The sequence below is a fragment of the Apteryx mantelli genome, chromosome 1 (genome assembly GCF_036417845.1).
Source record: "Apteryx mantelli isolate bAptMan1 chromosome 1, bAptMan1.hap1, whole genome shotgun sequence".
NCBI lineage: Eukaryota > Metazoa > Chordata > Aves > Apterygiformes > Apterygidae > Apteryx > Apteryx mantelli.
This window is the reverse complement of record NC_089978.1, coordinates 31,362,737-31,390,727: the sequence shown is the minus strand read 5'-3', so window position 1 is coordinate 31,390,727 and position 27,991 is coordinate 31,362,737. Positions and strand designations below refer to the sequence as shown.

General features: G+C 41.9%; 1 protein-coding gene across 1 annotated transcript; it reads right to left on the bottom strand.

The window, feature by feature from the left end:
* Positions 1 to 639: 639 nt before the first annotated feature.
* On the bottom strand, positions 640 to 27,426 carry DHRS12 (dehydrogenase/reductase 12). Its single transcript, XM_013948388.2, has 10 exons — positions 27,371 to 27,426; positions 26,514 to 26,641; positions 22,567 to 22,649; positions 18,488 to 18,580; positions 16,926 to 17,004; positions 6,441 to 6,505; positions 5,612 to 5,716; positions 4,860 to 4,950; positions 3,426 to 3,563; positions 640 to 767 (listed from the first exon to the last, which is right to left on the bottom strand). Exons 1-10 carry the CDS (start codon positions 27,424 to 27,426, stop codon positions 640 to 642), a joined length of 966 nt encoding a protein of 321 aa, XP_013803842.2.
* Between the last annotated feature and the right edge of the window lie 565 nt (positions 27,427 to 27,991).

Below are 27,991 nucleotides of genomic sequence, written 5' to 3'. Positions count from 1 at the left end.
GCTCCATAAAGTAATGCGGCAGGCATTTGGCAGCATTCCTAAATTCTTGCTGTTTGAACATCAAGAAGCAGATCACTTGTGCATGCCAGAGCTGAATTATAGAAACTGAAGGCTGTGAGAAATCCTTCTGTTTAAACTAAGCAGGCACTGCAGAAGAGAGTTTCTGCATTCCTGATCATAGGTTAGAGCCTAGGCACTCTCACCCCCCCCCCCCCAAAGAAAGCAACCAACCTGCCAAATACAGTGTTTAATAACACTTCTTCTTTCCTGAAGTCATTCATGAGAGCTATTCAGCGCTTCTCAGGATTTCTCTGTACATTGAGTGTTTTAAAAGGTTTTGGGTATATTCACAATGCCTAGTGCTATCACTTGGGTTTTATTTCATTTTAATGGCTCTGTATTTTTCTTCCAGTTCAACCTTACTGTGTCTTGAGTTAGCAGGTGCATATTCACAAGGGAAGGGACTCTCAGCAGCAGAACAAATTTGCAACCGCCACTATCCCCCACTATGAGCACACCTGAATGCAATTTATTTTTTAACAGAGCTATGGCATCTTACCTCTGCTCTACATGAGGCACACTACAGTACTGTTACTGTATAATTAGCAGCTTTGTGATTATGCTGTGTTGGCAGTGATACTAAGTTCCTGGAGAAGTGGATTTAAACTTCTGTGAAAATTCTTCCAGCACCTCCATTAGCTTCTCCTCATCCTCTGGTGGAGTGTAGGTGCTTGCTAGGGGTAAGTGTGTAGCAACTGGTTGCCTGTCTTGAAGAAAAAAAAATCCATTTAACTATTTCTTCTAGCACAAAGGAGATTTTTCTGCAGGGCTCTGTACTTCCCAAACATACTTCATGGTCTTGAAGCCAGAAGACTTATCTTCTAGGTTTCTGTAAACAATGTTAGTTAAGTACATCTTCCAAATCAGAAATTAAACTAATTTCATTTGAATTATTGAGCTAGAGGGACTGTTCTTTTGCACAATGTGACTTAAAGTGGAGAGAGGGATCTCATTGCAGCAAGGCACAGGATAGATAAAGGAAAGCCTTACTGAGGGGTTTAGGCCTGCTCTCTGTCACTAGTGTAACTGTTGTAGATAAAGACCAGTAACTTGAGAATATCAGTGCAGGCAGAAGTTGCTTTTTCAGCATGAGACATGGTTTCTCCTTGCCTCTGGAACAACATTTCTAGTGCTGTACAAATTCTGCAGCTGGGACTTCATAGTCGGGATTATTTTCATCCTTAAAATGCTTACTTTTTTAAATGGTTAAATTCTGAATGCTAAAGGGCTTCTGCTAATTGCTCAACAGCTAGGAGTAACTATATCCAATATCAAGATATCTAACCAAGCTTGTTCAATTTGGTGCTTTGGATGGTTTCCTGAATCTCATCCTCCTCACTCACTCTGCATAAATATAGCTTATATCAGCTTATATCACTGTCCATTCTAAGCTGTCTTCCAATGAGAGATTTTTCTCTCCAAAAACATCATAGCTAGAGCCTTGGAACCGTATGACAATGCTCTCAGACATCTATAAAGTAACTGTCAGGGCACTGCTGCAGCACAGTTAGTCTATTCAGTAAGTCCAACTCTGCAGTAGCCAACTGAGACAAAAAGAACTAGCTGTTCCAACACTGGGCAGCAGATTTCTCTGAAAACCTGGCAGTCTGCTTTCAGACTTCCCAGGGGAGCAGAGATATTTGGTCTCTTAAGAGCAAATGTTGAAACTGGCTGCACACACCACATACATTACCTCTGCTTATGGAAAACTGAGGAGAGAGACATGCAGAGGAACGTTCCCTTCTCCATCACTGAATATGAACTGCTTCCTACCTCAGTGAGCTGTTGGAGTGTTTCAGGTAGCCTGCGTGCAAATGTTTGGGAACTATGTGTGTAAGCCAAGCTCAGCATCATGGAGAAGGTGCTTCTAGTCTTTAGAAAGCAGGACTCTGTCAAACAGTTTTTATTTATTTTGGCAGATGCAGAGAATTCTGGTTGTACGAGTCATGTTCTCACTTCCCATTTCTTTTCTCAGGAAAAAAAAAATGCTGGCTCTGGTTGGCACTCAAAGGGAGCAGAATAAAAGGGAACAGAGAAAATGGAGGAAAGGTGCTACTGATTCAGGAAATGGCCATCTAGGACCAGAAGAGCAGGGTCTGTGGTAAAGTGCTCCTGCACACAAAGTCCTTTACTGAAAGCATCTAAAGAGCATGCATTCCAGGCCGTGGTTTCCACAGGGTAGTTGGAGAGAGAAAGAACTGTCTGACTTTATCCCTCTGTGATAAACACAGGACACAAGACAGCTCTTGCAGCCATAAGTGCAGTCATGCCAAGACCAAAGCTCTCTAGAGTCATTATCTACAGCTAAAGAGCCAAGGCTTGTTCCCTGTTTACTAAAGCTGGGGGTAGACAAAGGCCAAAGGCAGGAGTATTGGTGAAATTATGAGCTAGAGTAAAAACAGCTGAACGGAAGTGTCAGGACCAGAAGAAAAGCAAGGTGACAGGAATATGAAAAAAGGCAAAGCCTGGTTCTACAAAGAATGACCAGCTGGGATATGTAGTTTGTGCATGTATCACATAATGGCATCAAAAAAGGCCTGGTTCAGTTCAACAAACCATGTGTGACTGTTTGGGAGGGGAGAGAAAGGACAAAGTTAACCCAACCCTGGGAAGGTCCAAACTTCCTGCATGCCCGGACTAGAAATTCCAGTGAATCAGGCTGTGAGTGCCGCATCGAACAGAAGGTCTAGGCTCCTGTGAGCAATTACTCTGAGCCTGGCCTTTCTCTCACTGGACTGACCTGCATCACCATTTAGACATTCATGCTTACGGCCGCCCCTACTAAAATGCCTACCATCTGCCTGGAAGTGGGAAAGGCTCTGTCCTATTTTTCCACTTACATTCCCTGTGTTAACAGTGCCAAAAAATGCCATTGAGCTCAGGTCTCTGCACAGCTTTAGAGAAAGAGGGAGCTGGCAGTTGTACGCTAGCATGGAGAGGTAGGAGGAGGAGCCTGTCAAAGCAAAGCCAGCCGCCAGTGCTCTGTGAAAAGGATGATAGTTTCTCAACATCATAAAAGATGTTGTTTGACTGCTGTGATTCACCTTCCTTCTGGCACAGTCCTGCATGGAACCATCTTCATAGAAAAACAAAGTACTCCCTAAAAAAAATGCTTTGAAGTCTCTATTACCTGATTTAGAAGACAAAAGCAGGAACGTAACAGCCAGCTTAACACAATCTTTCTCTGGTTGCACAATGCTTACTTGAACCTTTAGTCATGCAACAATTTTGAGAAATATTTTATCCTTTAAACAACAGTTGCCTGGTCGGGCCTTCATCCCCTGCCAGGTCAGATGGGGTTCCTGCAGTTCCAGGCAGCTTTAGCAGTCTCCACTGAGACGCGAGGTAAGACGCTGCTGACTTACCCTGGAAGAACAAGCCGCTTGGTAACTTCATTGCTTCAGATGAGACTGCCAACCATACAACAGTGTCAGCTCCCTGTGCCTCTGCGTGCAGGGCATTCTTCATCTTCTGGCAGAAATCTGGCATTGATGAGCTCACAGCTAGAAAGAAGAAGAAAAATGGAATGGTGTTGTGCCATTTAAGGCCTTTTTGGTTAAAATATTTTTTTAAAAAGGCTAAAAATTGCCATTGTGAGTGTGTGAAGAACAGAAGGCATATATTGTGGTGGAATAGAGGTAAACTACCAGATGATCAAACAGCTGCTTGTTTGGGTCAAATTATAGGGAGAAAACTACCAGAATGTGAGAACAGGAATCAGTGGGAGATTTCCGATCCAATTCTATTATAAATTGCAAAGTAAAACATGGAGTAAACAAATACAAAGAATCATGACAGAATCTTTAACACTTATTTTCTCACCAGTTTTAGGAAAACAATTGCAGCATAATATTTCACAAGTATATGGTGATCAGTACCTAAAACAACAATATAACCAATGCTTAAATACTTGCTTGTTTTTATTTTGTCAAACAGGTGATGACTGAAGGTCCCTCCCTGCAGCTGTTTATTTTGGGGGTTTAAAAGTCCTTGAACTTTAAGGTGGGATATTTTCAAAGCTCATTAGGTTTGAAATACATGAAGGATACAGTGCAAAAATAAATATATTTTAAAGAAAAAGAAATACTAGGGTATTTAATTGGAAATGGTAGTTTTCAAGAATAAAATCAATGGGGCAAATGCTTCAGTCATCAGAAGCACATTTGGGAAGCTGCATCCCTAGAAAAGTCATGGGAGATTGGATTGCTAGTCCACATCCCAAGCTCGGGTCTTAGGCAATGGTAACATATTGCAAAGTGCAACATGCATATTGGATGACTGATGCTGGCCTGCCTGCTGCAACGCAGTCACTACAGGACAGCTGCAGCTCAGGCAAAGGGCTGTCTAGCCAAACACGCTGCTTCTCGATGGCAGTAAACGCTTGGAGAAAGAGCAGAGGAACAAGGCTTGCACAATGTGCATGCCCCATTTTCCTATATGCCCTCTCAGATTCCCACCATCTGCATGTTGGCACTCACAGAGGCAGAAGCTATATCTTTGTGTTTAACAGTCCCATTACAAGTGTAACTTAAAGGTTAGCTTAAGGCACTATGGCTTTGCTGTGCATTTGCGTGGGACTGGAACCATTCACAACCCTTTATGACTCTCTGGCTACCCACAGATAGCAGACACTGTGCAGAACAGGCTACTAAGGGGGCACAAAACTACCTTAATCACCTATTTGGAGGCAAGAAATTGCTGCACCTGTTAAAGAAATTTATCAGAAAGTCTCAATTCTCTTTGCTTTTAGACTAATCCTGTAAAGAAAAAACATATTCAGAGTCTCAAGCAGATGGTACCTGGCGTGTCTGCCCAGCCGGGGCACATGATAGAGAAATGGATGTTTCTGTGAGCTTTTGCCCATTGTTCTGTCAAGGCAACTTGCTGTCTCTAGGCTAGAACAAAAACAGCCAGACTAGCACCAAGTCCATTAGCCTGTCTGCTGAGTTTGTTATTCTGTCTCACTGTAACCAGTAGCGAGAGTTTCCCAGGGAGATAAACTGCACCAAAACTCTGCTGTAATTACAGGGGCATTTTGGTAGAGCAGAACTACACCTTTGCTCATCCTGACTGGGTTTGTTGGATAATGTTATCAGAGACCACCATGGTCATTGCAGTCCATCACCTGGCCACAAGCTTATCTTTAAAGTAGTTACATTGCTTTTACTGAGCAAGTCTGCTTGCTGAAGCCTGCAGGTAAGAACTGAGCAGGCAAAGAGGACTTATCAACTAAAGATAGTTTTCTCCCTTTGAGCCTTAAATCAAATCAAATTAAAGTCTAGCCATGTTCTCAGTGAAAAATGGTATGTACTCAGGAGTGCATACCACAATACTCCTGAAACTGCTCTCTGTTCTGCACTTTAAAATGCAATGGTTGCTGTAACTGAGGCAGGAAATTTGTTGTACTGATGAAGATCATTGCCGGTGGGCCTCTATATGGGTTGGATGCAATGGGAGAGCAATAGTGGACAATAGGGTTTTTGCAAAGCAGACGGTATGAGCTGACTGGCAAACAACTGCTGGGCTTTGCTTTCAAAACCATGGACTGTACCTTGTTTTGTGCCTGCACCATAGTTCCATCAAATGTCCCATTTGCTGACTGTAAGTCAGGTATGCTTAATTTTTGAACCAGCATGCCCCTAGAAGAGACAGTTATCTGTAATCAGTTGAATAAAAAACAAGTGAATGAAAAACAAAACCAAAAACTCCCCACAATCCCACTCATGCATGTAATGTTGCCTTCAGGCCCTATATTGAAGTCCCTGGGAGCAGGACTCCTGCATACTCTATGTATGCCTGTGGTCAAGTATGGAGCACACCTGGAGAGGAGGTGAAAGAATTAAAAAAAATTTTTAAAGTGATTTTCGTTCAAAATGCTGTTGACCCCATCAGGGAACTCTTTGTGCTTCCTCCTTGTGAAGAGTAATTGTGAGAAAGACAATAGCGGAATAGCACTATTTGTAGTTTCTATATTTAGCACTTATAGAAGCTCATTAGAAAACAAGAAATACTGTATAAAACCTAGGAAATTTAATTTAAAAAATGTACTTGCTGTGCTATTTTACACCAAGACCTAGAAGGTTCTTTTAAGCCTATACTCTTGTTATAAGTATTTTACACTGTGTGGCGGGAGATAACTTGCCCTGAGGAAACAAAAAGAAGTTTCCCAGGAACTGTTTTACTTTGCTTTCCACAGAAGGGTTGAGAGCATCAGGAAGGCACTTTGCCTTGGAGAAGGAGCCTGTTAGCAAATTCCAAGAGGATTCTCGAGATGCTGATGGCGTTATAATCCTGGATTACTAACACAACCAAAGAGATACTGTCACAAACCACAGGGAAGAATGGTAGAACACCACTTTTCAGCAGCATCACAAACTCACCACTCCCCGATCAGCTGCTTTTTCCAGCAGGGGTAGCAGGGCGGTTGTCAGAATGTATGTACCTACATGAAAGATAAACATGAACAGTAACTTTTCTTTCTGAAAAAGCTTTCTTCTCTGCTTGCTCCCTATAACAAGTCAAAATACAGGAAGTCTCTTTGTTACTGAAATTTCATCTGAATTTAATGATTTCGTTGCTACTTTACCTGTGTCTGTTCAGCTTGTAGTGGTCCACGTTGCTGCATACTTCTCAAAAGGCACACCAATTATTTTATAGGCACTTATGTATATTGCACCTATAGTATAAACTGCTCACTGCATTCTAGCTATGATTCAAAAGGCAGCTTGGGTCAAGTATACATTGATATGGGGGTAAGGTGATGCCAGGGAAAAAACAGGGAAGATATTTCCCCTCCATGTGTGGTGTATATACACATATATGCCAGGTTATGAACAAGAGGAGCAAACTGTTGCTACACACTTGGGTTTCTCAGGCCTTGCATATGGCAGCTACACCCAGCCCTGGCTGTGGTTTAACTGGAGAAAGCGAAGATGCACTAAAGACTTATCCATCACTCTGCAATGGTTTTGTCTTTTTGTCTTGAAATCACTTGGGGTACCCCAACATTTCTGATTTGTGTTGCACATAAAAATTGCCTCTTTAATACCCAGCATGACTGTTATAAAAGATAAGTAACCCCCAGAGGTAAAATACTAGGATTGGGTGCCCAGGGCTACAACTAAGATTACTCAGGGAAACTTAGCTGTGTTCTTTCCCACTTTAATTGTGCTTATTTAGCACAGATTTGTACACACAGTAAAACTATATTCCATTACAGCTGTTACCATGACCAGCAAAGTCTGTTTATTCAAAATATTGTTCAACTGATGATAGTGTGCTTGATTCAGACACACCTAGTGATTTTTCAGCTAGCTCAAGTGCAAGACAGTGGTTTGGAGTTTCTTTTTATCTCTTAAGACAAATTTTTAAAATTGGTTTCCTTTAAACTGTATTAAAGAAAGTTCTCAGCTGTTTAATTCAAAATGAATCTCTCTAGAACCATTTAGTCTAGTGTTTCTGCATCAAGTAAGAGTATAATACTTCCCTCTTGTCCCTTCACAAATGGCTCCAGTACAACAACTCTGTGTCAGTGATAAACATATTTTTTTCCACAAGCTACTAAGGCCATGTTTTTCACTAGACATGAAGACTTCAGCATGTGTCTTTATAACCTCCCTTCTGCAGAGGCGATGAGATCACCCACCTAAAATGCAGCGTGTTTATAAATATGCTACCAAAGTCAAACGTGTTACATGCTTGGTGAACAAACTGTTCAGTTCCCCTGTCAGCCACAACAGTCTTCATTTTCCCAATATAATCACAGGGACATCCATATGCACACAATACATTTAAAACCCAGGCAAATCAAACAAAATGAATGTGCAGCAGATGAGTATATGCAGGCTGCCTTCAGCAGAAAATGCACGCCAAGGCAGTTGCCAGTGAATAATGAGAGCGCGCAAGTCTCCCCTGGTAGTGGCTGGGAGACTGAAGGATGACATCATTAGGACGAGAACTACTGCTGATTGCCATGGGAAACTGCTGCGAGATGAAAAAAAAAAGCTTCAGTACAAGCTGAAAGGCTGGATTAAATTTTGATTTGCTATAAATTCTTCAAATGCAAAGTAACCTCACATTTTGGTTAAATAAGCTGCATTTCCTAAAAGCAGAGCTGCAATGCACCATCTATGTCAACTCTTGATTTGACTCTCCCCCCAGACTAATTTATGCTTTTAAGGGCTTCATTTCTGTTTGTTAATTCTAAAGAGATGAAAAGATGAATGCATTAGCATTGCCTCATTAATGACTGGTTTTTGTTTTGTTTTCCAGCTGGATGAGAGAAATGCTCAATGCCAAAAATAATGCTTATAGCAACTGCAGCTTATCAGAAGTTTGTATGCATAGTAAAAAACACAAATAGCAAAGCCAGTGTCTCTTCTCTTCCTCCTGTTTAATAAGAATTCAGTAAATCCCACATAGCCAGATCATTCTGTATTTTTGCCCCACAAAACCGCTTTGCTCATTTGCTTTGGGACAGAGTGTCAAGAGACTGGTTTTGATCCCTGTTTCCCGGGGAAGGCACTAGTATCTCAAAACATACATATATCTGAAGCACCAGGCTTCACAACCAGAGAGTTTTGTTCCTCCTGCTACTAAATATTTCACCAACTGTTGTTCCAGTCTTAAGTGTCTGGATACAGACTCCTTAATTTTTTTAACAAATATATTGGATACTATATATTCTTACTTGCATGGCTGGTCTGTGAGGCAAAACAACCTCAACAAGTAATTTAGTACAGGAAGATTAATTGGGTATATCTTTGGCTGAAATACATCATCACCAGTTTAAACCTGTATACTTTTATCCACATAAAAGCTGGTATGCAGTTTGATAGCTACATTCAAACCGATAAGACTAAAAACAATGCTAAGTACAGTTAGTCTAGAGGCCTGTTGCAGTCACGTACTTTCTGGCATGCATTTTTCCAAGCATGGATGTATTACAGTGTGCGGTAATACAGAAATGAATTTCCTTTAAGTAAATAGGAAGCAATAAATGAATGTGTTGATGGCCACAGTCCTCATGCAAGTATGAACTGCGTGAACAGTATTAAAAACAAAAAAGAAAATTTTCTTATTTCTAGTAATTATTCCTCTGCAAGGAAAACCAACATTTTGATTTGGTAGACGAGGCTACATTTCCTACCCATTCAAGAAATTAAGACAACATCCAAGCGATTTATACTTTTTCTAACAATTGGTTATTGATACCAATGTATTGGGCACCTAACTTTCCAAAACAAAAACCTCATCATTCTGTTATGTTGTTTCCTTGATACAGAAATCGTTTTTGCCTTTTGAAGGAGGCACCTCCTCCCACAGAGTTGAGTTACAATGGTAAGGCACATCAAATGTGATTAATTCTTAATAGTCACTATGTTCAGACTGTAGAGATTTTTTGATTATTCTTTCTCCTTATTTTTTAAAAGACCAAGAGAGAGCACAAAGGGGCATGGAAGGGAAGGTTATGCTCAACAGTGATGTGCCTTGCACTGAAAGAGCATCAAGTATCTTGGAGATCCTGCCCTTCCTCTGACAGCACCTTCGTGATTCCGTCAGAAGCAAAGGGAGGTTTATTCTGGAAAGACAAGAACTAGCAACACTACTGGGGGTATTCTGGAGGAAGCGTGTCCTGGTCTCAAGCAGATACTTCGTAAAGGGAGGTGCTCAGCCTGCAGGCCACCATGTTTCCCAGTGCCTGTTCCCCACTGCCTGTACCTATGACAGAGTAGGAATCAAGAGTCCTCTGGGAAACATGGCAGTGAGGAGCAGGATGTTTCTCAGCACGGCTCGCCTAGACTGCAGCCCTTTTCCTGCACAGGTTGGAACAGTGCCTGTGTAAGAGGACAGGCTACCTAAAATACTCACGTGGCAGAAACTCGAGCAGCAGCTTCCCTCTTTCCCACGGGTATCTCAGACCCAGCAGGCAGGAAGCTAGGAGTAAACCTACTAGGTGCTCTTGGACGTATAGCTGTACTACCTGCAGATATCAAATCTCATCATCTGACAGAGGCCAGACTGTTATATATGACCTTTTCCTGCCATTGGAAGGTATATTGCCTGCCTGGCCTGAAAATTTGGCTCCACTGGTGTAAAGGTGAAAAAAACACCTTTTTGCAGGGAGATGGTATACAACACGTCTCTCTGAGCAGGACTATTTGCTGTGCCGCAAAGGAGTCCAGCAAGATTAATTCAGGAAGTTGCTCAGAAGCAAGCAGCAGAACACAGAATGGGGTGAGTAGGTGTGCAGTCTGTCACCCCCACGTACAGGATTTCATCTCACCCCCACTGAACTCTGCAGAGGTGAAGAGCCAGCTAGAGAAGCCTACTGGGCACGCTACAGCCCTGTTCCACATAAGGTTTGACACAGTACATGCTGGTCACATCTTCTTGAGTCAAGTAGGTTCCTGAGATTGATGTACAATTCCTTTTAAAGATAAACATCCTCTCAACATTTGCTTTTCTTTGGAAAAATTCCTAGAGGTTTTATGTCTCTAAGCTGAGCTCACATAATAGGAAATTTTGCATAATACAGTGTAGTTAAAATCTTTTCTATAAAGACATAGCAACCCCAGCATTGCATACCATTCAACCAACTCTGTCATACGGTGGACTAGATAGCATGCATTCTCAGTCTGCATATTACATATCATAATTCTCATAAAAGTAACTAGCATGTCACTTAATAAGAATATATTTTGTTCATACACATTCTCACCCAAGTCCTGATCACATTAATGTTTGTTTAGGTTTCGGATTTACTTGTTTGAAAAAAAAAAAAGAATCACCATGCATTCCCTTGTGTCCTGTTGTATAATCGCTCCACTTGCTCTGAGGTCTTCTCAATTTAGTTGAGTAATCTGATATTGTGCTCTAATTAACATCTCCCATTTTTTAACTCTATACAGTGAACTCCTCTGTCAACCTGTACGAGCAATAACTCAGTGTTTCACAGTCACAGAGAAAAACTTCCATGATGCAAGTATAGAAAATGAGGAGCTGTTAGGAAGACAAACATTAAATTCCTACACTAAGCTGTTTAAAAAATACTACAAAAATCTGCCTGGCTGCTTCACAAACTCTTAAAGTCAAATTAGGCTACCTTTCACATGACGTGAAGTGGAAGCTGAGGGGACTCTATGGAAAACATTATTGCTAGCTCTTGCTGGAAGATAGTTCTGCACATTCTTCTGACGATTCATTCACCATTGATTTCAACACCTCAGTGAGAGCATAACCAAAGTGAAAGCTATCCCCAGGCAGTGGCCAGAGCCTACAGTGCATTACATACTGCTCTTTCCCACAAAAAGCTACAAATCTTTCTATACTAGATCATGAAACTAAGCAAATCATGGAACACCTCAAACAGAAAAGACAAACAAATACTTGAAGGAAGACTTCAAGAATGCCTTTAAATCAGTATTGTAATTCACCTTTAGCATGCTAAAACCTGGAAGAATCCCTAAGATTCATATACTTCAGACTTGAAAATCAAACAGGATATAATGTGTAATAATAGTACATGAACATATATGCCTATCTGCTTTATGGAATTTGTATAAAGTAACCCCAAAACCTGTCCTCTAATATTGATTTATAAAGAAAATTATGGTTTCAGAAGAAGTAGTATTGTAAAGGCACTACCTGTTTATGACATCAAATTAATTGATGATACAATTATTGCAGACCCAAATGTCTTGGAGGATTCTAGAATATTTTTTGCTTGATGTTCTATCTGGCAATTAGTGGTAAATTGTTGGTGAGGTTTTTAATCTGCTAACATTCAGCTAAGGGCAGGCAGCCAGCACCACACTCAGTGGAGTTTTCCATCTGCCTGAGTTTTGCAGCATTATCAGGAGCAGTGCTATTTCAACTGTGAAAAAAACGGGAACAAAAGGAAGAAGTTTGGTTGTACAGATTTCAGTGGCTCATTCATCTGGTAAAAATCAGTTAAAAACATTGGCTTGCTTTTCCTATGTCCAAGTTTAAAAAACAAACAAACCACACACAGCAAGCTGACATTCTTCTTTGACCTGGTTATCTTTTCAAGCCTTGCAGTTTATGGAGTTCCAAGTAAGGAGACATCCCTGAGCCTGTATTTTGAACATGAAGAATGAAGATTTCAGTGTGCTGTCTCTGAGGGCCAATTCCACCACGCTAGCAATAACCGTGTGGGAAGAGGGAATGAACATGAAAGACAAAACAGAGGTCTTCATTTCCATTGAATTACAAAGCTAAGTTCAGCACACTAAGGGTTCATCTCTGTCCTGGGAACCTGGACCTCAGTATAGTTAGTGGATTTGCAACTTCATTCAGCCTTATACTTTTACGAAGCACATCTCATCCATAAGTCTCAAAAGTCTTTATAAAGGAAATAATTGGTATCATCATCTCCTTTTTGCAGGTAGGGTGGTCTTGCCAAAGATCAAGCACTGTCCTTATGGCAGACTGCCAGCTGGTATCCAAGTAATCCAAATTCCCAGTAGTTCAGAGTAAAATCCAGTGGGCAACACTGTCTTGTGTGAAACACCAGTTAGGTGTGGTTTATGTGTAGGGAAGTGTTTGAAAAACATCCATATGGGTTAGGCGATTTGCTGCAGATGGGCTGTACTGCTACTGCGGTAGAGGAGCAGCTTATTTCCTCTGGCCCTACCCCTTCTTGCACACAGAGTAAATGTATACGGCTGATATTGTTAAAACAAGGGAGCAGAGAAGGTTTCATTAGAGTGAAGAAAAGATGCACACTGGGAGCATCATTTATTTATCTCCAAACATGTCTGAGCACCCCCTTGGCTGGTGAATAGCAATAAACTGTAATATACATGCCATTTTTCCATGTCAAGTGAAAAGATGCGTTGAGTAAAAGTAAAGTGAGGCAGGCTATAAAATGGAGAAAGGATTGTTTCAGCTAAATTTCTAGTGCTTCAACAAGAACATGCTTTTGTTGCCTCTGCTTGCCTGCCACCCTGACAGTTTTTTTCCAAAGTGATTGAATACTGTCAGTTTGAATAGTTTTTATTTGGGGTTTTACATAAAAAAGAAGCAAGAGCTGACTCAGAAGTCTGCAAGTCTCATCAGAAGAAATTATTGCTTGTCACTGCCCAGCTCCTGGATGCAACTTTGAGCACAAGGCCAACCCGCAGGAGGAGACATAAGGGTGGCAACACATAGAACAAAAGGACAAAACACGGTTTAAAACTGCCCATCAGCATCTGCAGCTCCCCAGGGAATCAGCCTGCAATACCCCAAGGCACTGACTCAGCTTCATCTCGAAGGTGTGATCCCGGCAGCAGCGCGCAGTTTCAGACTTGTGTCTGGCTAGCACGCCCCCACTGCAGTGTAAGTAAGTGCTCCATGGCCGAGCAGCACTTCTTGGGGATCTAGCAGGGAAAAGACATTTCACGTGATCGCAGCGACAGGCCCACAATGAGCCACGCGGCATTTGTGCCCGAGTCCCGTTTGAAGCGTGCTGCGCACCAGCACAGGCCTGTGGTGGTGGGTGAGCACGGATACGGTCAGTGCTGGCTGCTCAAAGCACATTACAATTCAAACTAGAATGCCAAACAAACCATACCAAGTCTGAACTATAACTCACATTTTGCATTTTCATGCCCTTCACCACCTGTGTACTCGGACAACACCAGAGAGGGTTCTGCATCTCCTATTTGAATGAGCTCCTTTAATTAGTCAGTCAGGGGAAATATTCATGTAGCTCACACCTACTTATATAAACCTCAGACTACAGCTTCTGCTGGCTTTGCAACAGGGATCTGTGAGTGATCTGCAAAGTGCAACAAATACGTATGGAAAGGAATAAGAGGACTGTTAGTTTCTTCAGTGTCAAAAGGGCTCTGCAGTAAAATGTAAATCTTGGCAAGGTTCTGGGAACCCACCAGTAATCATTAATACTACTATTTATTATACTCCAAACCCACAGTTCAAACATTGGTATTTCACACAAAAGTGTGTTTACTTTCTATTCTAATTCTAAGCATTATTTTCATACACACTCATCTTATCTCTCAGAGGACTTAGGCATTCATTTTTGCCTGGTACGGTGTAAGAAAAGATCAGGATATAAAGTATGTTTCACAAGTCAGACAATCGATTAGAACTGAACTTCAGCATCCATTATGCAAAATATCTGGAAACAGACTAACAAGTCAGTCAAGAGGAAAATGTCCCTAGCCTGGATTTAAAAGCTTCACAGCATTTTAGACATCTAAATGCGCAATCCTACAGCTTATGTAAATGTTAATCAGATATCAAATACAGAATTCAAAAACTCTACTCTGTATTTAAATCATTTTATACTTCAGAGTCTCTCATTCTTAGATAGATACATCTTAGACACTCCTGCACTAGACTGGAGCTAAGATTCAGGTAGAAGCAGTCACAGAAGGATGGAAAAAACACCCTGCATGTGAAGATTTGAAAAGCAAAAATTAATATAATTCAACTTTATTTCTATAGAAATCAAGCAGTTGTGTTATGGTTCCCAGGCTGCTGACAAGAGGGGGACAACTGCAGATTTTCAAAACATGGGTCTAGAGCCCATGTCAGGTTTTCCCTTTTCTAGGGGAAAAGGGAGAGAGGGAAATTCAGTCTATTCATTCAGACAACATACTGGTTTACAGGCACCCAATATACCAGCCATATCTAATTTAGCAAAGGCTTTCTCTGGGAACCTATAACCACAGATAATTACTGATATAGAAGTAGCTTCTCCAAAGCAAAGCATGCCCAAGGGTACACAGTGTTTAGAGAAATGTCTTAACACAGTACCTACTCTGACATGCGTTTTTCCATACAGCTTTCTCCCACTATGACTCTAATGGGCATGATTTACTCCTCCACCTCTGACTTTAAAGAGAAAACCTGCACTGTGGAAAATATTGGTCCTCCATGTGTGTGTGACTTACAAGCAAGGAAGCTGTTCTTTCTTGCACTCTGAACAGCCTCTCCCAGCTCAACCAAGTCCCACTCTGTTCTCAAGGCTTCACAATTTAATCCTCTTTGCTGCCCAGACAGAGCCAGCCTCAGCAAACAACCCAGTCCTTGTCTGAACTGTGCAGAAGATGGACAACAGCAGATGACTTACCTGTTTTACCTCATCTGCTCAAATGTGTAATCACCTCTTTGACCTTCTTTTACATTCAGGCAGAAAGTGATTCACAACTGAATAAAGGAGATCTGTACGTAACATTCACAAAGAGAATACAGTCATTTCCCTAGTTTGCTGCAACTGTAATTCAGCTTCCTCTAGCATATATGTGCAGCTGTATTCTGCTGTATATCTCCAGTGGGCTGATTTACAGCTGGAAAAGCAGAACTTGCCGCTTCTCCTACTCGTGTGATAAAATCTAATTCAAGTGATGCCCTAGTACTGTTCCTTGGCAATTAATTTCCTCAATGTTTAAAACTGAACAAAAACATGCTGTCATGTTCAAACTATTTTATTTGTTTCATGCTGCTTCTCTCTGGAAGAACTGCAGCTTTGCGCAATGATGAATTTTTGTTTGAAAGACCACAGGAGGGTTAAACTAATTTAAGTGAAGAAATTCTTCAAGGTAGAAGTTCTTGTATTTCTATGGCCAGGGGAAATTTGATGGTAAAATAAAACTTGCTTTGAATTTTGACCACAAGAAACAGAAGAATTTTAGCTGAAGATTAATTTTAAGGAAATGAATCTATGTCTTTATACTTGGATTTTTAATTGTCAGTTTAATGTAGTCGGACTTACCCCAAAACAAGCTGTGTGTGCCATACCAGCTAAGCATGAGCCATTTACACCCAAAATGTTAGTTCTCAAAAGTAAATGGGAGCTGAGGAAGCCAACTAGGAACAATCAAGAATAAAACCCCTCAGGGTTTCCAGGCTCCAAATGCGTGACTCTATAAATGCCCCATCTACATAGCATGAGCTTCCCCCTTTCCAGCCCCAGATACTGATGAACAGGAGGACGACACAAAAACAGAGCACCACAGCTTCTCCTTAATGTGTCACTTCTGAACATACTAAACATAGTCTCTCAGGAAAACCATGTATTTGCATGGAGGCCAAGGGAAAAGATAGTGACAGGACTTCCGGTATGTGCAAGCATCGCACCTCCCGTTGCAAGAAGTGTAGTTTTTAGTCCTACAATATTAACAACAGCAGACAGCTTTTCTTCCTGCTGGCTGGATGTTTGCTCACATCTTTTCCATGGCTTTTTATGGGGGTCCTTCCACTTTGCTCTCTATCTTTCCTGCTTATCCAAATCTCCCTTTCTCCACTTTCTTTGTTGCCCATAATTCATTCTTTTTATACCTCCACCATCAAGTTCATTGGAGCTCCCACTATATGTGGAATGCCTAAGACTTGTCCAACACTGCTCAGTAACTTGATTAAATGTTGTGTCCCTCAGAGCGTCTAGGGCACTGTACAGGGCACAGCCTTTCTAGACAGCACCTCCATCATGTCAGATGGGGCTGCTCAGGCATACTGAAACATATGATTGACTCTCTTAAACATCTCAGTATGCTCTAAGCACTATCCAAGCCATAAGAGCACAACCATTACACAAAGAGTATCAGTAGCAGTACAGCTTAGAACAAAGTTTCCTATCATATTTCAGAATCAACTTAATTAAATCTTATTTGCGTTTGTCCACTGCTGCTATGATAAAGGCACTCACATGAGAACAACTGAAAAATGGAGAACTTTAGAAATGTCACTCCAAACAAGCTGCAATATTTCTTCTTTTCCTTTTCCACTCCTTCCCTGACACAGCAATAATATGATCCCTCTTGGAACAGGAATACACACTTCCGTAACCAAAAATAAATATTATATTTCAGAAATGAGCCCCCAATACTCTCCTAAGGTGTTCATTGCAAAGTTCTTTTCAAATCCATCTTCTGTTAATTCCCGTTGGTTAACCATACATCCTGCATTGTTAATCTGTAAGACAACTCCTATAAACAAAAACAATCTACACAAAGATCTAGAAACAAAACCATGCATACAAGCAGTCCATGCTAGTTTGCTGTTTTCTGGCACTGCAATATGAAGCTACAAATTGTTTCAATAAACCTGGCTGGTCAAGTTGCACTAATCTGTTGCTGACTGTGAAGTTTCTACACAAAAGAAAGAGTCTTCAAAGAAATGGACCACCACAGATGCTTTACACTAAGAGCCAAGGGCCTTCTTAGTGCCTTACTCCACGTTTTTAAACTCTTTCCTCACAGAAAGTAATATGCAAATTGAGCTCAGATATTGTAAGCAGTATAGTTCATTAGTTTCATCTGAGATCCCACTGATCCCACATCACACCTGCCATGCAATGATGTATTTTCTGTTAGATTTCTGTACCAGGGAAAATTCACTATGGAAAGCTGTACAGCACAAGGTGGAGTGCCCTGCAGGGCCCCCCTCCCTCAGCAAATTAAATGAATTAGTTCCAAACTTGGCAGCAGCGTAGCCGGGCCAGCAGATTGTTGCATTCAAGCTAATTACTCTTGAGAAGAGCAGAGCTAACCAGCAGAGGTGCTTCAGAATGACTTTGTGCCCTGGCTGTAGAGACCGCAGCTTTTATCTCTGCCTGCCACACAGATACCCAGCCTGACTCAGGCATTGCTAAAATAGTGCTGCACCACACAGCCTGCATGTACCATGAGGTAAAACCTAGCGAATAGTCAGGAGTTCGCAAACTGTGTGCAGGCAGCGCATTCTCAGACACACTTTCTTCCCTGCCTTATCTTCCAGATGAAACTCGAACTTTTCTTTCAGACCTTTAAGAGATCTGCTCCTACTTATCTCCCTACCCACTCACTGCCACTCCTCCCAAGCTCTTCTTCTGTTTCCATCAGAACTTCCTCATGTAATAAGCACCAGAATAATTGTTCCAGGTGCCTCAGTTTCAGTACAGCAAATTTTCACTGCTAAATAAAGGACGGTGCTGGGCCTCTATCATTCATGCTGCTTAACTGTTAGCACCCTCCTTGGCTCTGTTTTAGACTGCTCCAACTAGTCCTTCTATAAAAGTTATAAACTTAAGAGGGACTAGGCCTAAGTAGGCCCTCCTTGTGAAGAGGAATCAAATTCGTCCCTGCCATAGTATTGTTTACCAGAATTTTCATAGCCTAAACAGGCACCCTAAATGCCACTAAGTGTTAGTGATGAAAGCCAAAGAGAACATGTATGGTAAAAACCTCAGAAGATGCAAACAATAAAATTACTGCATTTCTCATTTTTTAGTATCAAATCTGTGTACATGCATTGAGAACGAACAAGAGCAAGTGGACTATGGAGACATCTGCAGCAACATTTTGTGAAAGTTAAGTAGAGAAAGCTGGCCAAATTGTGAAGTCTAGACTACTTGTTGGACAAGTTCAGAGGCTGTATACTCCAAAGACAGACACACAATTTAAATACACAAACTCACCAGAACATTTAATTTATGTTCATTTTTGAATTTTTCAGCAAACTTCCAGATTTCCTTGGGATTAGATATATCCAAAATATGCAAGAAGATATTCTAAACAAAGAAAAGTAGTTATAAACAACATGGGCAGTGAACAGACCAGGAGTGATTTTGAGGCCTGCCTAGGTGAAAGCTGTTTAAGCCATATGAAAACATATTCTCTTCAGAACATAACTAAAGCCCTTTTAGTTAATACACAAAACTGGGAAATCTAATTCTAGTCCTTAAAACATGTTTAGTCACTTGATTCTGTTGCTTCCAAGCCATGGCTTTTTAATGCTGAATTTACTAAAGAGAACCCTACTTAAATAAATAGATGTCACAGACAGTCATGCACAGCAGAATACTAGAAAAATACAGTAAAGCTTGCAAAGCTTCTGTTCAAACAATTCATATAGCAGCTTCTTCTTTAGCTGAAAGCAACTTTCCAAAGCAATGCACTAAACGCTAAGGTCATAGCAGTGCACTAAGCATTAAGGTCACAGCACTAAGGATAATTTAGGTTAGAAGGGACCCTTGGAGGTAACCTGGGCCCACACCCTGCTCACCACAGGCCACCAAGATGAGGTTGTTCAAGCAACAAGCTGTGCAACAGGTGTTGGCCTGCAGGATGTGTGTGCTCCTCACCAAGCCTTTCCCCTTCACTGCAAGAATTTAGGAGAACACTCCCTGAGCCCCCATGCCCTTCACCCTCAATCCCAGAGCTCTGTAGTCACGCTTGATACACTCAAGGTACCCCCCACCAATGTCATTGGTGCCCATTTTGATGTGCAACAAGGGGTACAAGTCAGAGGGCCACATAAGCCTTAGCAGACTCTTCACAGTGCCCTAGATTTGAGTCCCCAACAAGCAACAAACCTCCCAAGAAATCAAGCCAGGTTGGCAGATGAGTGCCTCCATCCCACACAGGAGGGAACCTCCAACCACTGCCACCCACTGCTTCATCTTGGTGTCAACACTTGGTTCAGGCTCAGCTGGCTTCAAAGCCTCCCCTGACAGAGCTTGTTCTTCCTTGACTGTTACCATGGCACTATACCTATCCTGTAAATGCACATCTGTAGGCAGAAAAGGAATCTGCCTTCTGTTACCAGTAGTCACAAGCTTCCAGCTTTCCCCATCTTGGGAATCTCTCATTTGAGTATAGCCTCCAGCTGTCCCTCCTCCCATGCAACATGGGGTTTGTGCTCTTTTACTCTGTGCAAAGACCCTGGTAATCTTCTGTTCATCCTTGCTGAAGCTATGCAACCTGCTCACCTCCTGCAGCTCAGCACCTCAACCACAGCAAAGCCCAAGAGATGAGGCCACCATCACGCTCCAGGCCTGGGGAGAAGCACCAGGCACTCCTTGCTGCCCAAGATTTGCCACATCCTCTGGAGCTCTGTCTGGGTGAAGGCCTCCCACGTGCCAGGCACAATCACTCCAACCAGTGTAGGACAACATGCCTTGCAATGCATCACTGTGCCTTCTCTAACAGTCTCAAGCAGCATCAGGTCCCTTCTGCACCCTCTTCCACATTAACTGCTGCATGAACTGCCAAGTCCCTGTTAGGCACTCCATGTCACATCAGTCTTGCAATGTTTTAAATACTACAGGCAGGGATGTGGATGCAATAAAATAAAAAAGGGAAACCTTTACTTGAGAGTAAAGTTATAATTTCTTATCCACTAGAGCTGTAAATATTTCCTCTCTCCAAAACTGCAAAACCCTTTTACTGTTGGTTACAGACAAATCCCTTGTTTTTTGAAAATGTGTGTTCTATCCAGTACAAGAACAGTGGCATTTATCAGCATGCAAAAGGCATGTCAAAAACTACTCTTCTTCTAGACAGCAGTCTCAAAGACATAGCACAGATAGTCTTATGACACATCCCAGAAAAAGGTAGTTTTAAGATAACTATGCAGAGAATGTGTTCCACAAAAAACAACCAATATTCATTAAAGTACCTTCTCTCTTTCCAAGCTGTTTCTTTAAATACTTATTATACAAGCAAAAGAGATAAGTGAAGAAGCTGGGAAAATTATAAGGCATCATTCCCAGCCTGTAATTCTGCTCCCTGAAGATAAAAACACATGACTTCTTCTCTCCACCCATTGGATTTCAGTTCCTTAGTTGAGGCAAGTCAGAATTTCTCATCACAATGTTTATTTCTGACCAAAAACTGACACTGCACTACAGTTTCTGTCCAGAAGCCTCTCTAAAAGCTTTCCACTTTTAGCGCTACTACGACTGGAACAGAAGACCTGGAGATTATTGGGCAGATGTTCAATTCTACAAATGATTTCAGCATGATCACAGATAGAAAGAGGTTTGAATCAACACTTATCTGCTGAAGATTGTAATATTGTCTCAGAGAAATGACCCTTAGCTCTGTTCCCTAAAGAAGTCCTCCATGGTAGCAGAGTCATTCGCAAAGCGAGACCTAATCTCCAAGACTAGATCTACTTTAACAGACCAGGAGAACTTCCAGGTTCACAGGTCTAGGTGCAGGCACCTGTCACATAATAACTCCATTTCAGTGCTCAACTCAGGCATGCTCTGGTTACTGTTGGTGTGGAAGATGGAAAAAGTCCTTGGTGTACACTGCAATAGCATCTCTGTCCAGATGATGAGGAACAGGACCCCAGAAAGGTAAGTCTGGATGCAGCTTGTCAAATTGTAGGTGAAGTAGTTTATTACCACCCTGGAGGAAATCTTTTGCTTCTGAATGAATATTTACAACGAAGAATGTTTTTGTGGACTCCTTATTAAAATTACTTTTTCCAGTGCAGTCACATGTCCCACGAGGCCTCTTACACAGCTGGTCTAACACTTCACTGAATGCTCCTTTCTGTATAACTGCCCTGTGCCCTGGGTCATGCACAAGTTTTGCAGTGTTCTTGTACCCATCCACGACTAGAGAACCTACAGATCTGCAGCCTACCAAAACTGAAAATCATTACTGTGCTGTGTTTAGAGGAAGAACATTATTTGCCTCTAGCTTTGTTTCCTCAAGTGACAAAAAACAGAATGAAAAGGAGCCATCAGAGGTCATCTAACCCATTCCTGTTCTCCAGGTCATCTGACTGCATCTCTGTTTATTGCCATTCTCTTCTTAGAAGGGGAGCTAACTCTGATAATCACCAGTCCTTCCGCAACTGTATCTTATTATAGCTAGGGGATTATGCTGTTATAGACAACTGGAGAGTGTTTATTTCTACATAAGGACTGATCTAATTCACCTCCATTAAAGAACTGAAGTGTAATGTTGGTAGTGTCACACTAGGGAGCTGAAACCAAAGAGCAGAAATTTAGTCAATATGGTATCTCTAACCATAAAAAGTCTTCAGAATTTTTGATCCACATTAAAAACTATTACTGGAATCAAAATACTGTGTTCAAGAGCCAAGTCACTATCTAATAAGAAGACAGTTCTCCATCCAAGGTAGAAAGACACTGACGGCCTTTCTCCACAAGCACCCCCTCCTGAATAATTAGCAGAGCAACACTGACAGCTACAGGGCTGTACTACAGAGTGATACATGCAGAAGCAAATAGAAACTATAAGCAGAAAAGAGGTGGTAGGGAAGAAATACAATGAGAAAATGAGATGGAAAAGTTTGTAGTGCATGGAACTAGGGTCGTCCACAGGACTTCACAGAGCAGAGGAGGCAACCTTAGCAAACCAAAGGCACCTTATGCATACACATAAAACCTTGAACTCTAATGCTGTAAACTGATAGACATTGTTGCAAGAGTGTTGCAATGCATTAACCTTAAAAAGCCTCAGCCACATAATTAGGAATAGTAAGCAGGATATCACAAACATATCAACAACAAATATTAAGTAAAACAGCATGCTCCTATTAACCACAGAAAACATCTAGTGAAATTAAACTACTTCAATCTACAGGGATGAGAAACTGTTAGATGTTACCATGTCTTTATGAAAATATTATTAAAAATACAACAGCAAAACAATGAAAGAAAATATCTCAAGGTCTCTGAGGTCTTAATATTAGCAATATATTTAAGAGTAAACAAAAGACTGAATAACAACTCACCTGATTACCCGTTTCTGTCATAATTTCTTCTTCGGCTTCCTCAGCCCTTTCCTTATTTCGACAAACCATCTGAACTGTGCCACCTAGTGGATTTCAATAAGAAACACATTTGACTTAATTACTAAATGTGCATGGGGGGGGGGGTGTCAGCAAAAAGAGATGGACAGGAAGTGATTTCCAATTTGCAATTTTTACTTGAAGTTAGCTTTTCATACAAGTCAGTTGAAAACTAAAACCTTTCATGATTGCTTCCAGTTTGAGGGAAATCTGCAGCCTACTAGTAGCACTGGCAACACTGATAAGACTGTTACATTCACTGAAGTATCACAGGGGCTTCCCAGCAGGCAGAGTGTTCCCAAGGTGCGCACAGTCCTACAGTCCCAGTATTGAACTGCCAGGAGTGGAGCAGTGGCTTTTCGTCAGTGCTGCTGAAGCTCAGCTCTGTGCAGCTCTTGGGGCTCCCATGACACTTACTGAAGAGCTGGGAGCAAAGACCTGGGTTAGGACCAAAACACCGCATAGCCCCAGGTTTGCCAGCCTTGCTCATTCCTTGTGGCAATTACCCCTTCCCAGACAAACCACTGTGCAAACTGGACACACCAAGAATCCCAGCAAGGTCTGCCAAAACATTGAAGTACAAGTATTTTAAACAAAACATTCAGGACTCAATGCGTGGACATACAAAGATAGCTGGAAGATTTCTGCTTGGCTCTGGTCACTATAAAGGGAGGCAGAAGGGAAAAAGTATCCTGCTGCAATAGGCTTCCCAAACATGGCTGTGTGTAGGCCACTGCAGCATATGTGCCATCTGCTCAAATCATCTTCTGTCAAGTTTGCATGTCATGTTTAGTGTTGATGAACTACCAGGGCTGCACTGGAAATTAAAGCTAAGACATCTGTATGATAAAAGCTTCTTATGCTACAGGCCTTACAAACTAGAGTATAGGGCTTGAATGACACAAGTGATTTGAATAGCTATGTGAAAATGGGAATAAAAGGCCAGATATCAGAATTCTTCACAGTAGTGGCAGAGGATGTAATAAGGACCATGGTCACAAATTGCAGCTTAGGAGGTACAGGTCTACTTTGAACTAGGAGATGAGCGCAGCCTTTCATCAGGTTGCCCCAGAGGCATTGTGGAATTTCCATCCTTGGCGAGGTTTCAAGATCCAGCTAGACAAAGCTATCGCTGATTTGATCTAGTGCTGGCAACAATCCTGCTTCAAGCAGGACGTTGGACAAGATGACCTCTACAGGTCACTTCCAACCAACATTTCTATGAAAAGAATATGCAGGACAATTCCCTTCTCAAAGAACTAGATACCTATCATCACTTCATGGCTCAGGCACATTAAAGAAAGCCTTCAGAAACAGGACTAAAGTACAGGTGGGTATTCTCTTTTTTTTTTCTATATATTGTTCTCTGATCATAACATGGAATTTTTAATGTTTGAGTCACAGGAATACATGTACACTTTACTTTTACCTATTTTTAAGGGTGTTCTAGGGGTTGCTAGCAGTCCACTGCTAGAAAGCACAAGCAGTCTAATCCCAAAGGAGTGGTAACACAAACAGCACTCTTCTAGTGCTCAGAACTCAAATATAAGAAATACCAAGTGTACCCTAGCAATAGAGCAGTCATTCATCCATGTGCTACACAGCTCAGTTTGGGGTCTGATAATGCAGTTGTCTGTCTGGGAAAAATATTTTGCCACTGACCACCATTACATCAATATCCTCGGCATGCAGCTGTCAGGGGGCAACAAGCTGGGAGGACCTTCTGAAATTTCCAGCAAGGTGTGATTCCTCCACCACACTGCAGGAGTTGGTTGGGTTACTAATACTGAATGCATAGCTGCAGGCAGCAGGGGGAAGCTCCTCAGCCTGGGATAACAATACACATGACAGTAACTGATTTTTAGTACAGGTTTCCATCTTCAGTTTCTGTTATAAATGTGCTGGGCATGAAAGGGACCCTGCACAGACAGGCACTGAATTTATACAGACCAGAATGAAAGACAGTCTTTGCCCCAGGGAGCTTAGATTTCATGAGTAAGAGAGAAGACAAGCATCAGGATGGGCAGTGCTGTCCACTGCTTGTCTGTCTTCTGGCCATTTCTCACAGTAACTGCAAAGGAAGGCTTTAACTAGAGACCTAAAGGCAGATAAAGAAGTGCATTTGCAGATGTTCAAAGAGCTTTTCCCAAAGCATAAGGGACAGCACAGAAGACAGCACAAGTAATGTGTGCATGTACAAATTAAACAAATGACAGAGTGGCTGGCCTTCAGGCTGACTGGGAGCATTTTTTTAGTCCATGGTGAGAAGTGTCCTACAAACACAGGTGGTTTTGACTCTGAATAGGAACTTTTTTCTTGCTGCTAAGAAGAGAGGGAAGTTGTGGTGTGATCCACGGCCAGGAAAGGCATTCAAATATATTTTCCATAGTAAAGATCTGAAGTTGTTGAAACTTAAACAGCACATGGGAACTGTAAAGAGTAGTTGGGATAGGGCTGCATCAAACTGGAGTTTGCAGCTCACAAAACACAGAAAAGCCCAAACTTGCAATACCCATAAGACATTGATTCACAGAAAAGCTGAACTCAGGCTAGAGAAGGTTACATCTCAAGACTGCAGTAATTTACAAAGCTGTGCAGTGCTTGAAAAAGCCAATGTAAAGTGATATACCAATGTGGCTGTATGTCAAGCTACATTGATTGTAGCTTGACATTGGCCTTGATATTCTTTTGTTAAGTCTAGATTCCTTGTTTTCTTGTCATGATGTGCTTGAAGAGATTTAACTAGGAGCTGGAGTCCACATAGCTGACATGAAGTTCTAGAGTGGCACATGTAAGGATGGAGTCAAGAAGACATTGATAGTCATTTTAACTTCATATCCATAGCAGTGCACAGGAAGGGTGTCAGACAAGCAGCTTGAGCCCAAGACTATCTTTTGGGCTCCAAATACTAGCTACAGTGACCAAACCCCTGAAAATGCAGGCATCTTGAAAGCATGCAAAACCTGCCAAACTGACCCATTTGTAATAGAGCAGTCACCAGACAAATCAACTCTTTATGCAACACAGCTATTATGTATAATGGCAGTACTGGGAACCTGAAATCAATTATGCACTGGCTCTAACAGTGATCTTTAACCCAAAGGCTCTTTGATGCTAATAATTTTGAATTAGTTGAAGTTAACCAAGCCCCAACTCTCCTTCATAAGGCAGTTGCTAGAGCCTAGGCAGGCAAGAAGAGCCCCACAAGCTCCTCCTTTTTATTCTACATGCCAAAACTCTTGTCATTCTTGCACTAGGGGAATTATTTCAACAGCTATGAAAGTCTGAAAGGGATTAGGCTTATCCTTAAATACTAGCTAGTTCCAGCTCATACCATCCTTGCTTAGAGACAGCAATGGAAGAAATCTTTGCGTGTAATCAGTCAAGGGGCGTAAACTCCAGGTTATTATTGTTAAGATCAAGCACAACTACTTTGGTTCTTTTGTACTCTCCCACCTCAGTTTAGTGAAGCCAATTGTTCTCTTTCATCATACACACATGTAAGTGTTTCATCAAACACATTTGTAAGTTCTTCAAAACAGTCTAAATTCTGCCAGGCTGTTACTTGTACTGAATTGGCCTTAAATGGAGCTTGATCCATCACTGAGATCTTTAGATGCCACTATAACATATTGGTAAACTTGCACTTGAGAAACAATTTGTAGATCTTCTTCACTTTTTTTTTTTTTTTTGGTTTCATTATTTCCAGTTTTCACACTACTGACCATGCTTAAAGCTCTAACACGTATCAACAGCCCTGTAAAATAACCTATCTGGCTGCTCCTTCTAGGGAACTGTGCCTTCAGTCGTGGTGCCGGGAGGCCACATTTGCTTCCATTGATCTTTTCTGTAATAAGGCGCTGCAAGGAGCCATTACCGCTTTGGCTCACCTCTCTTCGCTATCTCTTTTGCTGCTGCCTTGCCAATACCACTGTTTGCTCCGGTGACCAGAAGGGACTTTGCAGCCACGTCCACTTCGACATCTGCGGGACTGAAGCGCGTGGATGCAGACTCATAGCTGCTCCAACATAAATCGAAAGAAACCTGTGAGAAACCGCAGAAACTTCTCCCGCCGCGGGCCCGGCCCGCCACAAGGTAAGGGCCTGGGGCGCCATTACGGGGAGGCCGCCCGCCCTCGCAGGGGCCGCCTCGGCCCGCAGGAGCCCGCTCCCTCGCGCCCCCGCGTCCGGGCGTCGCGGCCGTGTGCGCCCCGCACGGCTAGCCAGCGCTGCAAGTGAGATGTCAGTCTGCGGTGGTCTGGGACTGTGCTCGAGGAGCCGGGCCTCCCCCCGCGCTCCTTTTGCTCTGGAAAACTACCAAAGGGATGCTCTTGCATAAGCATAAATAACGCCGTCGCACCACCAAACGGTATTTTGTGTAACATATCGTCCCATGCAACTCCCTGCTCCTGCCAACAGAGTAACGTACAGCAGTGCAAGAGGGCACTCAAGTGGCCATTAAAATAGGTACAGGGAAGTTTAAAATGTTTCCAGCTCCTCAGAAGCGCGTGCTGGAGCTACAAAGTCCAAGAGAGTCGTTTGGAGTTGCACATCTGGACAATCCATGTTAGCCATAAGGAAATTGCCATTATAGGTATAACTACATTTTTAAACATGCTAAAGGACTGTACAGTTACAGAGTTCAGTTTGCAAAAGTTAGATAAATTCGTGTGCGTTAAGAAGTATGCAGGGCCACACACATAGAGTCTGTTTGGGAACCCGGTCTAAGTTTCAACAACCTAAGTTACCTGGTTTCAACAGCAGAGATAGTGAAAGAAAGGAGGCACTCTGTCTTTTTGGCCATATGCTCGTTTCTCCAAATCTCTTTGCACCAACAAAGGACTAGTGCTCAAGTCTCCCCCTTTCTCAGCAAGCTGTGTAAGTATTAGGCTCTCACGCAAAAGGTGCTTCCCGTCACGGAGTTACAACTTTTGAACTCAGCCCTGTCTGCATATGCTAGGTATTGTGTGTGAAATGAGATTTTCCAGAGGGCAAAAGGACACATTTTAACATAGGTATCTTCTTCTATTCAGTGATCATCCAGCTAAATGACAAACCTTTTCACCAAATCTGAAAATGCTTGTTCTTTTTATTAAAGCATTTGAAAGAATTTTTTTGAACACTAGCAACCCAAGGCAATTTTAATTTAGTTCTTGCAAATGGCTAGGACTTTTTGACTGAAGTGTTCCTAAATAATTCATCCTCATTGTAATGCTCAGAATGAAGATTTCTGGCCCAGAACGGAACAGCTTGGCAATAGCGTAAGTGACAGCACATTATTTCCTGTAATGGAAAATGAATGGCAACCTGAACTACAGCTACATCCTGTGATGTCTGTAAGTATATAATTGTAAATGATATGGAAATAG

What these genes read in the sequence shown, in the direction of transcription:
- DHRS12 (XM_013948388.2), bottom strand. Translation starts at nt 27,426, where the DNA reads ATGGCCAAAAAGACAGAGTGCCTCCTTTCTTTCACTATCTCTGCTGTT. An exon ending in AAAAGAGATAGCGAAGAGAG is followed by an intron (nt 22,650 to 26,513) that starts GTGAGCCAAAGC and finishes GAAATCCACTAG; the next exon opens with GTGGCACAGTTCAGATGGTT. An exon ending in TGACAGAAACGGGTAATCAG is followed by an intron (nt 18,581 to 22,566) that starts GTGAGTTGTTAT and finishes TTCTTTGTTTAG; the next exon opens with AATATCTTCTTGCATATTTT.